Raw genomic sequence first — 16,133 nt, forward strand, 5'->3', positions numbered from 1 at the left:
GTTCCTCAAGCCCCCCAAGGCCCCCAGAGGCAAGAGAAATAGGGCAGGCTGGATGCTGCATGTGCAGAGGGTTTGTGTCACAGCTGAAGACCGCCGAGCTTAGGAAACTCCAATCTTTTATAATGAGCTATAAGCAAACTTGTCCAACCTTTGCTCCAGAGACAGGTATTATCTCTATAACTAGACAGCAAACAACTCTGCTCCCTACTCAAGAGGGAAACACTATTTCTATTTTCCAAGGCTGTTCACTATACAAACATCCTCGAAAAGACCATTCAGAACAAAAAGTTGCCAGGCTCTGCTCACAAGAAACCCATGGATAATTATCTCCCCATATGGGTCCAAATTGTTAAGCAGTACACTTTGGAGAATTTATGAGCCCTAATCCTGTTCCAGTTTGGAACAGTTTGGAATTCAAAACCTTAACTATTTAAAAAAATCTAAATTATATTTGACTAGGTAACACTTTAACATGCTACAAAATTCAAATGATAAAATACTCAGGATTATCCTTTTATAAACAAAAGATGGCATGAAAGTGGTTTCTCATTTGCTGTGAGAAGGGAGCACATTTGTATCAGACTTATTTTTCTTGCATCCTGATTAATTCTGCCTTTTGATCAACTTCCTAATGACTAAGATTCTCTAAATAGTTATTAAAAGCCTCAGCTCAGCTCTCAGGGGATATATAAACTGCTTCCATTTTACTGGATTTTTATCAATTTTCCACTTGAGACCAAAAATAACCCATAGCCAGTCTGTCTATGCAAGCCCAGATGAGAAAGCTAAGGGTCTAAACCAACATAAAAAAACCAAGCAGCAGTGACATCTTCACCAAGAAGAGCTGTCTCAGAGGACCCTTTGGCACAAGTTCTCCTATCTGCTCTATCTGCCAGGCAGACATGTAGCTCTGTAATCAATGACCAATAGCTTTCCTTATACTCTTTCTTTTCAGAAGACAATGTTACTGTCTAGTAACCATTTGAGGACATATATCATTGTAAGCACTTGAAAAATCTTGTTGACTAGCTACACCATTAGAAACATTTACTGATATTCAAGTTCCAAAGCAATATATGGTTATTGTTCATTCATTCATTCATTCACTCACCTTACTGAGCACCTACCATGTCAGGCATTGTTCTAGGCACTGGGTATACAGTAGTGAACAAAAGATACCAAAATCTCCACCCTCAAGGAGCTTACTCTCTAGTACGGGGTGAAGATAAATGAATAAAAAATATGTTAAATAATGATAAATGCTAAGGAAAAAAGATAAAGCAGGAAGAGATGTGAGATGGGAAGTAGTTGAAATCTTACACAAGACAGTCCAAGAAAGGCTCACTGAAAACAGAAAATTTGGCTAGAACCAGTCCTGATGGCGTAGTGGTTCAAGTTCAGCGCGCTCCGCTTTGGTGGCCCAGGTTTGGTTCCCAGGTGTGGAACCACACCACTTGTCTGTCAGGAGCCATGCTGTGGTGGTGGCTCACACGGAAACTAGAAAGACAACCAGAATCTACAACTATGTACTGGGGCTCTGGGGAGGGGGGGAAAAAAAAAAGAGAGGAAGATTGGCAACAGATGTTAGCTCAGAGTGAATCTTTCCCAGCAAAAAAAAAAGGAAAGAAAGAAATGATAAGATCCTTTACAAAAAAGAAAATTTTGTTAGACAGCCCCTCTTGATCCTCTAGTCCCTGGTCCTTTCTAAATGCTCTAGAAGTTTCTGGCAGAAAGATCTAGGGCATTATCCAAAAAAAATGCTCAATATAAACAATAATAATTATAATGAACAATATAATGTATCAATATGATGAACTATATATATAAAATTAAATTAAATATAAATTAAATATGAAATATATAATATTTAAACAGGGTTCTTATTCTCTCATAGAGCATGTATTACAATCATGATGCAGACAAGGCGATACATTAAAAAACTATCACATCACTGGAACAATATCAGAATGAACAGACAGCATTAAAAAAAAAACTCTGTTAGTGGGATGATTGCCGCTAACGGGCAAGGATGAAAAATAAAGCTACTGAGTACTGAAGATAAAGAATAGTTCCATCCAGAACCCTGCAGCCATATTTTACTCCCATTGGGTTATTATAAGGAATAACATAAGCTTTTGGGATCTCTTTTCCTTTTAATTATAGAATCCACCCATTAACTAAACCACTTCCTCATCTCATTACCAAGTGGGTACATTTTCTGAGTTTACAAATGGGAATTAGGTTCTACTTCCTTCACATGCTGGCATTCTTGATTATTCAGTTCCTGCCTTTTTTCCCCTCCCCAGGGAAATTTCACACACAATTAGCAATTATCTAGATGCCAACACTTTCTTTTCTTTTTTTTTGTTCCAAACACTTTCAAATCCTTCTTCCTAACACAGTATCTCTTGAGTGCTAAGCCTACCGGACTCTGGATGTACCATGTGCACTCAGCCTCAGTGTATCCCAAACTGAACTCTCTCCCAGCATTACCCTATCCAGTGCTCCTGTATTTCCTTAGTTAGTGGCAACCATTTGTCCACCCAGGCAGTCCAACCAGAAACCTGGATTCTTCTTCACACCTCACATACTATCAACCTTAACTTTAAATGTCTCTTAAATCTGTCCTCTGTTTTCTATCACACCTGCTGCTACCTTACATTACATTTTCACCTGGAACACCATTATATCTCCCCCGGGGGTCTCCCTGCCTCTAGTCTGCATCCTCTCTCTCTCTCCAAGACAGCACGTATTACTAAGTATCATAAATGTTGCTTATTTATGTCTCTTCAAATAGCCCATGAGTTCTTTGAGGACAACCATGGTGTGTTGTCTCTTTCTATTCTCAGTACTTAGCATAGTATCCCGCATGGAGTCTGTGTTCAATTAACATTTACTAATTGGATAAATTAGACCATCAGATCCCAAGATGTCAGAAATTTCAGGACGTGAGATGGGTTCACCAACAAAATTTCTGCTCACCAACCCTGAGCCTGTTACAGCTAAACCTGTGAAGCCACGGACTGGTCATCGGTTTCAGTTTGTGCTATGACCTCCTCCACAGCAACCCTGCCCCACCTTCGTACTTGTCTAGCTCTCATGTAAGATGTTCGGTGTCCTCTTTCTCTCTCTCCTTTCAAAATCCATTCTTGGTGAAAGAGTTCATTTCAGCTTTTTATTCCTACAGGTGTTTGCATTTAAGGGCTTTCTTTCTAACTGTGGAAAGCAACCTCTGGCTCCATTCAAGAACTATGAGGCTTTGGCGACACGGTATACGTGTGAAGGAGAACAGGATGGGAGGGAGAGGAGAGAACTCGAGGGAGAAATTCTGGCTGGCCCTGAAATCACAGTCGGAACCTGAAGGTTTCTCCTCTGCCCTTAGCCGGCTCTTGACCAAAAGCCCAGGCTTGTTTTAGCAAGTGCTCTGCACCCCAAATCCTCTGTCCCAGGGCATCAGCTCACTGTCTGAACATGACACCTTTACTTTAGATGTAACAAAAAGAAAAAAGCTGTTACTTTAAGACTTAGCTCTAGTCAGGGCCACTTAGGTGAGGAGGAAAACAGCATTCCTCAAGGAGAAGACTTCTGTTTTTTCTGGGAAACCATCCTAATGGACTTACAAAAAGTAAAGATCTTAAGGGAACTTAGAGTCCTGATCTGGCAGTGAGGGAGAAGGAAATTGGGGTCCCTGGAATGGAGGGGAGAAGGGTCTTTGTAGAGAGAGGAAGCCCTGCCAAGACAGTGGCAGCTGAGATTCTGAGTAAGTATGAGAAATGGCCTTCATTGTACTTTCTGCTCAATTTTTCTGTGAACCTAAAACTGCTCTAAAAATTAAAGTCTATTAATTTAAAAAAAGAAAGAAAGAAATGCCCCCGGCCAATGACACATTTCTTGTTTTGGAGATGGCCTGAGAATACTAGGGCAGTTGTTGCCTATTCTGTGCTATAACTTCCCTCCGTTACCCAAACCTTCAGTAACTCTGCAGAAAACAGCTGCCTTGTGCGGCGGTACCCTGCGAAAAGGAGGAAGAGGAATGGCGGCCAGTGTGGGGTGAAGCAATGCAAAAGGCACAGCACTCACAAAGGGGGACCAAGAATTTGGTACCGGTAAGAATTTGCATCAAGAGGGGACCACAAGAATGCAAACCTCAAGCAATCTCTAGAACTGTGCTGTCCCATGCTGTAGCCACTTGAAACGTGACGAGTCCAAATTGAGATGTGCTGTTAAGCCAGTATGAAAAAAACATATAAAGAATGTCAAGCATCTCAACAAATTTTATATTAATTTCATGTTGAAATGATAATATTTTGGGTATATATGGATAAATAAAATATAATGTGACAGTTAATTGCACCTGCCCCTTTTTACCTTTTTAGTATAGCTACTAGAAAATTTAGAATTACATATGTGGCTTCTATCATATTTCTGTTGGACAACACTACTCTGGAATCTTGGAGAAAAGGCATGAATTTGCTAGAATGTAAGGCATAGGGAACTTAAGCCACTTTCTTTGGATATTAAAGAAAAGGGTGACGCCAGGAAGCTGGGGACGTAAGACAGCAGACATTGACAGATTAATTGTGAAAAAATACAAATTTACGAGAATAGATGACATATTTTAGTAAAGTTTTGTTAAAATAAATGTAATTCCTACGAACAGCAAGTGCTCTTAAAATATGATTCAGTTTGTACAAAAATTCAGCTTTTCAGGAACATGTTGATAGCATGAAACAACGCATATGTGGTACAACTTTCCAACATAAATAACTTATATTCAGTCCTTAGATTTAAACCAGAAGAGAAAAAAGCAAGGAAGCTTCCAGCCCGTGGGGGATAAACGAACGTGTCGCCTAATACCTTGATGTGTTGAACAGTGACTACTCAGACCTGAGATTAACACTTTATACTTTCAACTAGGAATATAAAATACATACAGGGCTACAGTTGTTTACAGATTGTACTTATTTGATACTGAATCTACCCCTTGAACCATGTCTTAGGAAACTAAAGAGCAAAAAACAATACAAAACACAATGCCTGATTCCATGTTAGTCAATCTGGATGCAACCAGAAAGTATTTTTTTCTCTGACATGCTACCTAAGAGGCTCTAATTCAGTATCTCTGGGTTCTATATTACACACATACATGGTTATGTGTATATGGAATCGGCAAACTTCAGACCTGGGGTGATTTAAATATCACATAATCTAGTCTCTTTATTTTACAGATAAGGACATGGAGCCACAGAGAGACAGGAAACTTGCTGAGATCACAGAGCGGCTTAGTTGGCAATGGCGGGACTCAAGCCACACAGAGTGGCAGTGCAGTCAGTACCCTGGGTGTGATCCTGGTGTTTCCTGATGACCAACTAGGGTTGTCTGAAAACTGAGGATTTACTGTACTTACCCATAGAGGTTTTCAAGAGGATTAAAGAATCTCTCTCTATAAGATATGCATCATAGCCTTTTTAATCTATGGCATGCTCATTGGGAGTTAAACTCATGCCCTCCCTTCCCCTTCGATCTTTTCACTGGAGCTATATTCTAGTGCTCTTTCTCCTGAAAAGTTTACACTCTGTGGACTCCAGAAAACTCCCAGTCCTCTTTTTTTCATGTGTTTGAGGGTCACTAGGTAGCCTGGAGTCTACTTGAGAGGCTGCCTGGCCATGGACAGATGGCTTAAGATGGCTATGCTGAGTTCATAACCTAAGACACTCAAAATGGAAGGCGCTTCCCAGGGATGAAGGTGGTTACCATGTTCACAGTGCAGAGTAAAGCCACACAGCAGCTCAAAGTCTTGTCCCTCTTCTGTCTCTCTTCCTACTTTCCTCTACTCCAACTGAGCTACGCAGACATGTCCTCAGCTCAAGGAACCTACTTCTCAAATAAACACACAAAAACCACTCTCTTCTTCCTCTTTTTCCCCACTCAGCTATGCCCTGGCTCCAGAATAACAGGTCAGCATATTTCATACCAAGATGCCAACAGTTATAAAACCCAAAAGGGAGGACTGTTAATGAAAATCAACCTCAAACTGGTAGCTTCTTGGATGGGAGGTATTTTTCTGCTTGGAGGCCTTCCAAGTGTTTTTGCTTAATTCTCACTTCTCAACACACACACACACACACACAACCCATACATACCCCACAGTTCCAGTGAGTCAGAACCCCAATCTTACAGGTTTTTCAGCCCTCCTATAAGTAATGGCTATTGGGACAATTGTGGTAGGAGTCCCTCATTTCAGAGGAAAAGACATATAAAGGACAAAACACAAAACTGCATTTTTACTGATCTTCCACAATTAGTCCCCGCTCCCAGGATCAGGAACCTCAGCAAACACCCAAAGCCCTGTGTACCACTGGTCTTGGGGGGACTCGGTCTCCCCTTTGAGTCTAATCCAGTCTTAAACTAGAGAAGGTAAGTGATTCCAGGGCTTCTGAGCACGTTCACTCATCGTCCAGTGACCTGGTCTGGAGTTAAGCGGATGGGCAGACCCCAAGGCAGCACCGATTGTGACCTGCCACTAAGCCAGGGAGCACGAGGCACTGTACCTTTGCAGGTGAAACATTTGATGTGGAAATGTTTGGTCTGGACCCGAAGCACTTCGCCCTTGCACGGTTCCCCACATTTATGGCAGTGAATGACTGGCTTCTCGGATGGGTGGTGAGGGTCCTGTGGGTGGGCCACTGAAAGAAAAGCAACAAAAGACCATATGAGTAGAAAGCATTCCTACAAAAGGGGTCTTTATAGGCGTGCATAAATAGCCCCATAATTTTGGTATCAAGTAGCCAACATTGATTCAGTAAGTGTGAATTCAGCCCCTCTCCCCATGCCATAATCATGAGGATACACAAAGAAACAAAGAAAGCCGTGGCTTTAGTAGTCCAGTAGGGAAAACACCGGGCTTGCTCCTCTGGGAGCCACAGTTCTCTTGTTTCTTCCCAAACTTCTCCAGGACCACATAACTGGGTCACTAAATATATGATCTTGTTTGGTTCAATGTTTTGTAATACGTATCTCTAATATGACTTTATCTTGGTTTAGAAAGCACTGCTTTCAGTGAAGAGCGCACTGCAAACTGTAAGTTCCTGGAGGATGGGGACCATTTCTTAAAGCTCATATTTTTTCCCTTCCCATTTTACTTCTCCTTCCTCCCTCCAGCTCCTCAGACCATAGCAGAATGCTCACGTTCCAAAGGAGCTCAGCAAATGTTTATTTACTAACGTTAGTATGTGCTGGCTAGTTCCTCGTCTGCTCTACCAGAGTCATTCCTGATCTTAATTTGCCAACTCATTTAACCCATTGGAGGCCTATTATAAGCCTTAGTGTGTGCACACTTCCTGATACATACGCTGCATGCAGTAATTTTTTAAAAAATTAATTAGTAACTATGTGGATCTCTCTGGACCTCAGTTTCCTCCCCTGTAAAACAAAGGGGATTGGACCAGAGGATTTTGAAGGTCTTTTCAGGCTCTAAAACCATATGATGGGGCTTACAGGGATTATTCTCTGAGTTTCCAGGGTGTGGCCTTCAGAGAATAGAAGTTATTGAGATTGCCCTGCCCCAGGAACAGGATTCACAGCCTCCTCTTTACAAGAGAGAGAAGGCAGGGAGAGGACACCTGTGGCTTTAGCTAATCAAGGGTCTCATTTAACCTGCAGTTTCCCAGCCAGAGAATGCAGTTAGATACTTTTTGCTATTAAATTCCTTTTCTGATTCGGGTCCTCAGAAGGAGGAACTGTGTGATATATAAAAACGTGTTACAGAAGTACCTACATGAGCATGATATGGGATAAGAACAGTGACCCTAAAATTAATCAACCAACACAAAGAACAAAGATGATTTTTTTCCTCAAATGGCAAACCCGGGTTGGACAGGAGGGAGATGTGGGAAGATATTGCTGAGACTCCATTTTGCAACACCTTGCAGCCAGGACCTCTCCATACACCACAAGTATAATCGTTCATTGTTCCTCTCAGACCACTGTAACGTTCTCATTTTGCCTGGAAAGAATTTGAACGAGACAGTCCAAATAATCCATTACTAGCTAAACTCTGAGAAACAAGGTGGTTCTTGTGAGATGTTGACCAGGAGCAGCTGTAGTTTCGGGTTAAAGACCTGATCCGAATTCTCTGCGCTGGACTCCGGGAGCAAGGTACCAACACTGTGATGTGATACACCTGCTTTCCCTTATCTACCTGCCAGGATCTCTCCTGGAACCTGTATTTACAGCAGAAGTCAGGATTATCTACAGGAATTAAGGAGGGGCATCCTTTCAAGATCTCTAAACAACCACTGACTTTTAAAGGGATGTGTAACAAGGCCCCAAATCTATTAACCTCGGCTTTAAAAAAATGTTTCCCATAACAATATCTGCTTCAAGTGCTAAAGGAGAAGATGTGAGGCTTTTTTTTTTTTTTTTTTAATTCCTGCTGCCTATAAGAATGGAAGTATATAATATTTACTGGGCATCTATCTCTCCTAAGTGTCAGGCACCATGGAAGGTGCTTACACATGAGTCATTTTATTCCATCCTTACCAGCCCCCTCTCTCTCTCAGTGAGGTGGGTAATATTGTTTCCATTTGACAGATGAGGAAATAGAGCCTCAGAGAAGTTGAGCAGCCTGCTCAAGGAAAAGTAAGCAGAAGCACAAAGATCTACACCCAGGCCTCTCTGACTCCCAAGCTCATCTCCTCCTGTGCTTTCTGTCTAAATCAGCAATTGTCACAAGCCTGACCCTGATTGTTAGAAGTCAGGCAATCACTGATCCAGCCAAGCTCAAGGGCAGTTCTAAAAGCAGCAGCTAGGACTTGGTTTATAAAGGGAACACACACAACGTGCGCAAAAGTACCGCTAGCAGGGCGTGGCACCCAGGTGGTAATCCCCAGTTGGCACTGCTGATTCCCTGAATCAGAACCCCCTGCGCCATGTAATAAAAGTGCAGATTCCACCAATGGAGGAATGGATAAAGAAGATGCGGTGTGTGTATACATATATATATTTACACACACACAATGAAATAGCCATAAAAAAAGACAAAATTGTGCCATTTGCGACAACATGGACGGACCTTGAGCGTATTATGCTGAGCGAAATAAGTCAAACAGAGAAAGACAAATACCGTATGATTTGACTCATATGTGGAAGATAAACACACAGATGAGGAGAATAGATTGGTGGTTACCAGAGGAGAAGGGGGTGGGGGAGGGCGAAAGGGGTAAAGGGGCACACATGTATGGTGTCGGATAAAAACTGGACTGTTGGCGGTGAACAGGACACAGGCTATACAGAAACTGAAACATAGTGATATACACCTGAAATTTACACAATGTTGTAAGCCAATATGATCCCAATAAAATAATTTTTAAAAAATGTAGATTCTTCAGTCCCATTGAACTAGGGGTGGGAGTCTGGGATCTATCGTTTCAGTAAGCTTCTCAGGTGATTCGTATGCATACGACAGTTTAAGAGCTCTTTACCTTTAGAATTCAGACAACATGGATAAGCAAGTTACAGAGAAGAGTGAGAAGGAAGAAAGTAATCCACAAGACCATCCTCTTCAAAAACAGTATTAGAACGCAGTGGATCTCCTGACTATAATGGAGAAGGCATTTTTGGATAAGACACTGCACTGCAGTTTCTCTTGATACTTGAATTTTTTACAGGTGAGCAACCAAGCCTTGCTGAGTAATGATGAGGGAAGGAAAATATCATTTCACTTCTTGGCTTTTCCCTTCATCTGAACAAAGGTGCCAGTGCAGACGCTGGCACCACTCACAAAGGTCAGAATTGAGATCAGTATCTGCATTTTGCAAGCATTTCCCTTTGGAAATATATATGACAGTGCGACGTCCTCCACGCCCGGAGATGACCTTTGTTTTCACCCAGAGATGAGCAGAGACTATATCACGCGTACTTGCCTTTCCATCATACATCAGCCTAGGCAGACACACAACCCACTTGTGAAGAAATGGGCTTTTCTTATTAGGTTATGACAGAATCCAAAGACCAAAAGAGACTCAGTGTTTATTTCATCCCAACTCAAATCAGTGTAAACAAAAGAATCTCTCTCCTTCTTAAAGATTAATAAAGAGGTTTATTTTACATAACTGCCTTTGGCAGTTTGGTTAATACCAAATGTATGTTCATTGGCTCAATTTTACATTTTTAAAATATGCTGAGTCAGTTGCAATACACTGATGACATTAATTCTGTACTCCTCTTATTTGTCACTTGGCTCTGTTGCTAATTTTTACTTGATTGCTCCATCTTTCAGAGCCTGGGTGGTCCCTACTTATTCTACTGATAGGAAAACTGAGGGGCAGAGAGTTTACATTCCTTGCCCAAAGTTACCAGCAAGTTATTGGCAGCTGTACACTCAGCACTCGGGCTTCCCAGATCTTTCTACTGTACCAAGGAGTCAATGATTTACCCTGGAACTTGGGCAAACATGGTTCAAGTTTTCCACAGCTCATCAATTTGTTGCTAAAATAAGAATAGTGCAATGAAAAGCCAAAAGCATGGTTGCACACATTCTGAATAAGGAGGAAATACATATGAAGAAACAAGAGTCTATTTGCCTGAAAAGGTCAAGGGATTCCTCTGCTGCAAAATACGCAGTTTGGAGGGATTTTGGCTTCTCAGATAAAACAGCCTATTGCAAGGTCAACTGAGAAGTTTCCCATTGTCTTTTACAGTCAAGCAAAGCAGGTTAGCCACATCCCGGAAACTCCAGCGTAGGACAGGAACCAAAAGTTCCATTGTGGATGTATTACTGTGGAAATGCCTATTAGATATCTCAGGTGATAAGACTGGGGGATCGAGACCATTAAGAAAATCTCAGTAACCTTCAGGGGCCCCAAGCAAAGGCCATTACAGGCTGTAAGAGGAAGGCCAAAAAGAGTAGGCAGAGCCCTTCCTTCTAATCCAGAACCAGCCTCGTCTTGCCCAAGCTATCTCCATCTGGGGGACAGACCATGGATCTAGACCATCAGAAACAGAACGTCTGAGAAAGCATGTTTGGGATAAAAATCTCTGTAGCAGGAGACTATCACAACCTGTGACAGCATACTCAGTATGAGTTAGAACTTGCCCGGGGAATCTGAAATATTCAGGATCAACCAGGGAACAAATTTTCCCTCCCAAGAGCCCCCCTCTCTTAACAGTACCACCACTCCCTTAACTAGCCTTAGAAACTAGACCGTGCTGTGCCTGACGGCTTTCAAAGCCCCTACGTCTGTATTATCTCATTTCACTCTCACCAGAGGTCTATGAAGTAGGAAGAACAGGGACTGTCAACCTCATTTTACAAATGGGCAAACTGAGACTTTGAGGAACAAAGTGCCTCATTCAGGGTGACACAGCCAAGAAACAAAGAGTTGGCAGTAAACTAATCAATGCTCTTTACACCCAAACAATCCCCTAATCACCGACGCTGGGAACCTTGCCCTCATCCTTGATCCCACCCTCTCTTTCATCGCCCAATAATTCTGTCTGCTCATCCCTTCACTCAGCAATGAATCCAGCCTTCAATCCCTTTTCTCAGATTGCTGAGTGTTTCCTACTCCCTGGCTCTTTCTTCTTCAATGCAACCTGCAAAGAGCAGGCCACTCAAAGAGGTGGAGCATCACTCCCCACTCCTCAAGTGTGGGCTACGCTTGGTGACTTCCTTCCAAAGAGGACAGTATGGAAAGGGGGGGAAAAAGTAACTTTACAGTGGACAACTCTGACCAACACTCCCTCAGCCAGGCAGTCAAGGCCAACATCAACAGCGATAGTCACATTGATGGATATGCCTTTGATCCGATGTGATGAAACCGGCCTTTGCCTGTGTGGTCCTCCTTCCAAAAAACCCCGTAATCCTAGTGTTATCAGGAGAAAACTCCCAAATTGAGGGACATGCTCCGAAAACCTGACTAGTACTCTTCAAAACTGTCAAGATCATCAAAAACAAGAAGGAAAGTCCTCTTGTCACAACCAAGAGGAGCCTAAGGAGACAAGACGATGAAATGTAACGTGGTGTCCTGGATGGGATCTCAGAACAGAAAAAAGGACATCAGATAAAAACTAAGGAAATACGAATAAAGTATGGACTGTAGTTAATAAAGTATCAATATTGGTTAATTGTAACAAAAGTATTATATTAACGTAAGATGTTACTAATATGGAAACTAGGTGTTGAATATATGGAAACTCTCTGTACTATCTTCTCAAATTTTCTATAAAACTAAAACTGTCCTAAAAAATAAAGTTTATTAAAATAAAACAAAAAAACTTTTGATAGCTCTCTCAGTCCCAATTCATCAAGTCTGAAGTTTTCTGTCTAGCTTCAGAGATCTTCAATAACAGGGCCCACCTTAGCTATTCAGGTACCTAAGAAGGAACTACATTTGCTGAATACTTATCTTAACTACATGTACTAAGTGGTTTTGAACTCAGGCAGTCCAAACCCAAAGAATGCACACTAAAACACTGGACTATTTCTTTGTGTAAATACACAAATCACCCTTCGGTTGGGCCTTCTGACCACTTCCTGGCCTAGGATCTCCATCTTCCCCAGTGCCTTCACTCACGCTGTGTGCTTCACTTGGAACAGTTTCTCCTTTCCTCGTCTGCCCAGATCAAACCTGACCCACAGGGCCCAGCCCACGTCCTGGCTCTTCTCTGAAGTTTTCACTGTGGCTTATATCGATCAAATATTTCATTCTCCCCCAAGTCCTTCAGCACCAAATACCTGTACTGTCACCCAATACTTAATTTTCTCTTGTTTTGTGTTTACTTTGCTTTTGTTTCACAATGCATCAATTCTGACCTCACAAAATTGCCATCTCAATGGTCAAGTCCTCCAAATTTCTGGGATACTTCTGATTTCACATATCAAATGACCTGAGTTGTCATCTCTGTACTTCTCAGCTCAATTTTTAGATTAGGGAAAATATGGTTACCATCCAATACCACTATTGGGGCATTTCCCACATGAAGCTACAGAGTCGTGGACTTATGACAGCTCAATAAATAACGCCATAACACCATTATATTAAAACAGGTACAATTTATCAAGTACTTATTATGTCCCAGGCACTGTGATAACTAATTTATACTCACAATCACAGGTAATTCTCACAACTGCCTTATGGGGGTGCTGTTTTATTATTCCTGTATCACAGAGGAGGACACCAAGGCTAAGAGTTGTTCAAGATCACACAGCTAAGAAGTAATGTGACTCCAAAGCCCAGGCTCTGAAGCTGGGGATTTCCACAGGAAAGTCTTATCCAGCATAGAAGGAAATCAAGCCACTGCAATGTACTAACTAAATTCTGACGACACAGCTCAGAAGCAGGGAACACCCAGCTGCATCATAATCCCAAAGGTAACACCTGCTCGTAAAGAAGCAGATGGGAAATAACACTTCAAATACAAAAAGAAAGTATTCCGGGCTGCAGCAACTTATGGGAAAAGAACCCTTTTAGAGTAACAGTGACACAGCAAGGAAATGCAACCCACCATCAGGACGGTCCTCCCTGCAGCCTCCGCCCTGAGCAGACGCCTCGACTGGACACTGTCCTTGATGAGGATTGGTCTGGATTTGCAACCACAAAATGATATTCTGCTAGTAAGGCTGTTTTCTGCTTCAAGCCAGGAATCTGATTCTCCTGGGAGTCTAATTTCAGAGAGACTGCTGCGTTACCTAGAATATTTTCTATGCTTCTAGCCCATGACTTCCCATTTAATTGTAAACACATAGTGCAGAGCTGTGTTCTCCCCTCTCCTACTGTTTCCCTCCACCTCCTACTCCCTTTCTCGAAGCTACAATAGCACTAGTGTTGACCCTAGGAAACAAAAAACTCAAGAGTTTAAATAAATGCATAGAGTGCTTAATTTGCAGTTTACCTAAAAGTCCACTTCCTGCTGTGGCAAGTGGTAGTTACTTGAAGCTACACACTGGCACCCTGTCATTAGTTGTCCAAAATGATCCTTCTCTTTAATTGGCTTCCACGACCTCATTTTCTTATACCGTGTTAGTCTGGTAATCAGCATTGTTACTTGGCACAGAGCGCAGGGCTGCCTTGGCACAAACACTCCCAGGAGGCGGCAGTGGGACAGCTCTGCTCTGGCTTCCCTGCCACTTGTGGCTTTCCCCTTGTAAGACGTCCCGATATTTGATTTGCCTTCTCTGAGGCAATGCAATAGGTCCTTGCTATTCCTCCAAAAGTAAAAGACCAGTCAGCAATCGGTCAGCTGGGCTCCTGGTTATAGAAACAGCCCGGGCTCAAATCCAGTTAATCTGATTCCCCCAACGCAAACAGGTACTAGGATTATAATAATTCAGCCAGGAAACTTCCTCCTTGTAAATCACATGACACTTTGTCCCTGATGTGCTACACTTGCCTTCTGTGTATGAAGGTTAATCTTAGGAAGGGATTTAAAATCAGCATGGTGCCTTCTCCTCCTCCTTCTAAAAGAGCAACTCCCTAGACACACCTTTTGGTTGAGATGACTCACTGAGACAACACTCTTTTTTGACCTCCCCTAGCCTTTCTCTGATGGCACTCAGTAATTTTACTTTGGAGTACAGTCATTTGCATAAAGTCCCACCTCTCCTCCCAAACAGTAATTAGAAAGGGTCTTGGATTAGGAGTTAGTTAGACCTGACCCCCAGGCCTCCCTCTCCTCCACGTGACTCTTCCTCCCTGAGACCATAAAGAGGGGCTGAGAATGCAGGGCGGTGGTGGAAACATCTCCTCCTGGGAGCCCCTCCAGCACCAGCCTGGCACACAGATGCCCGTGTCAGCCCACTGTCAAGAAAGACTGTCACAAACATGTAGGAGCAGGACTTTCTGAAGTATAACAAAAATCCCTTCTGAAATTTGATAGAGCCTTTTAAGGTCACCTAGGGATATCAAATTGTCCCTGCACCAGCAATTCCATTTAGAAATGGATCAAGTCAAACAATTGGGCAGTGGCTTCAGCATGAACCCTGCTGGCAGAACATCACATCCTTATGGACTGCTAGAGAGTCTCCTCTGTGCTGATTCAGAGATTGGGAGGATCGTGGTCCCACTGGAGCCCTTTACGGGAATGCAAGTTAAGAGAGAGAATCACAGTCTATCAGCATTTAGGCCTAGGGCCCTGAGCCAGGGTTTAACTTAGGCAGGGTGCCACACTGCCTTCTACCCCCTAATTTCAAATCCAGACACCTTAGGAGAACCAATGTGGATCGAAGGGTCCCTGTGAGGTACAACCAAAGTCTGATAACAGCACTGGAAGCTTCCCAGCTGTCTTTGCCTTTTCTTTCGGCAGCTTCTACTCACTGCCCAGGACACACTGGGAATTACTAACTAGTTGAAAACAGCATTTTAGACAAACTAATGAAAGTGATGACTACGCGTAAGGTACTACACAATTTACAAAAGGTGTTCAAATAGAATCTCTCTCTTGATCCCATCAACCTCAAATTATCCTCACTCTATAAATATGAAAACTGAGCTTTAGAGATGTTAAGGGACTTGCCCCAAGAGTGGTGAGCTGGAGCTGGCTCTTGCCAGTCATAGAGAGCTGACTGTGCACAGCTCTGCCCAACTGTGTGGTCAGTGACTTCACCTCAGTAGCTTGAAATCGTCCATGGTAGGGGTATTTACACCATGGAAACTGGCAAACTTTACAAATTAGGGCCTTCCCCTGCTCCCTGTCCCAGAGCTGGCTGTTAAACATTTAGCAGCACAGCATTGTGCCGAGGTTATCCTGCTAGCAGACCCAGGGGAAGGTGAGTTTATGTGTTGATTCACAGAGCAGGGAGTGCGAGTGCTTTTCAGAAACAAGAATTTGAACCCTCTCTGAAAAGGCACCCCCACTCCTGCTCTGTGAATCAACAGACAAACCCATCTTCCCCGAGGTCTCTCCAGTGTCTGCACATCCAGGGGGAGACAAAAGCAAAAGACTTGTGTCTACAGCATCCAACATGCAGAGTCAGACATGATTTTATAAACGCTAGAACTACTCTCTAGGCACTTAGGCTCCTCCCAGACCTGAAGTTCTAGCCCATTCAAGCTTTCCGTATGACATAATTTTGCCTGGTGTTACCTTTGCAAGAAAAGGCAAACACATATAATCTATACTTGTCGCCTTGCCAG

General features: G+C 42.7%; 1 protein-coding gene across 2 annotated transcripts in view; it reads right to left on the reverse strand.

The window, feature by feature from the left end:
- The window catches only part of ABLIM1 (actin binding LIM protein 1), a 289,715-nt gene that overhangs the window by 134,841 nt on the left and 138,741 nt on the right, over positions 1–16,133 (reverse strand). For both annotated transcript variants that reach the window (XM_058544068.1, XM_058544067.1), the window contains exon 2: positions 6,552–6,686. In XM_058544068.1, the coding sequence (XP_058400051.1) occupies positions 6,552–6,686 (135 nt within the window). The remainder of the gene's footprint in view (positions 1–6,551; positions 6,687–16,133) is intronic.

Source organism: Diceros bicornis, chromosome 6, assembly GCF_020826845.1.
Source record: "Diceros bicornis minor isolate mBicDic1 chromosome 6, mDicBic1.mat.cur, whole genome shotgun sequence".
Taxonomy (NCBI): Eukaryota; Metazoa; Chordata; class Mammalia; order Perissodactyla; family Rhinocerotidae; genus Diceros; species Diceros bicornis.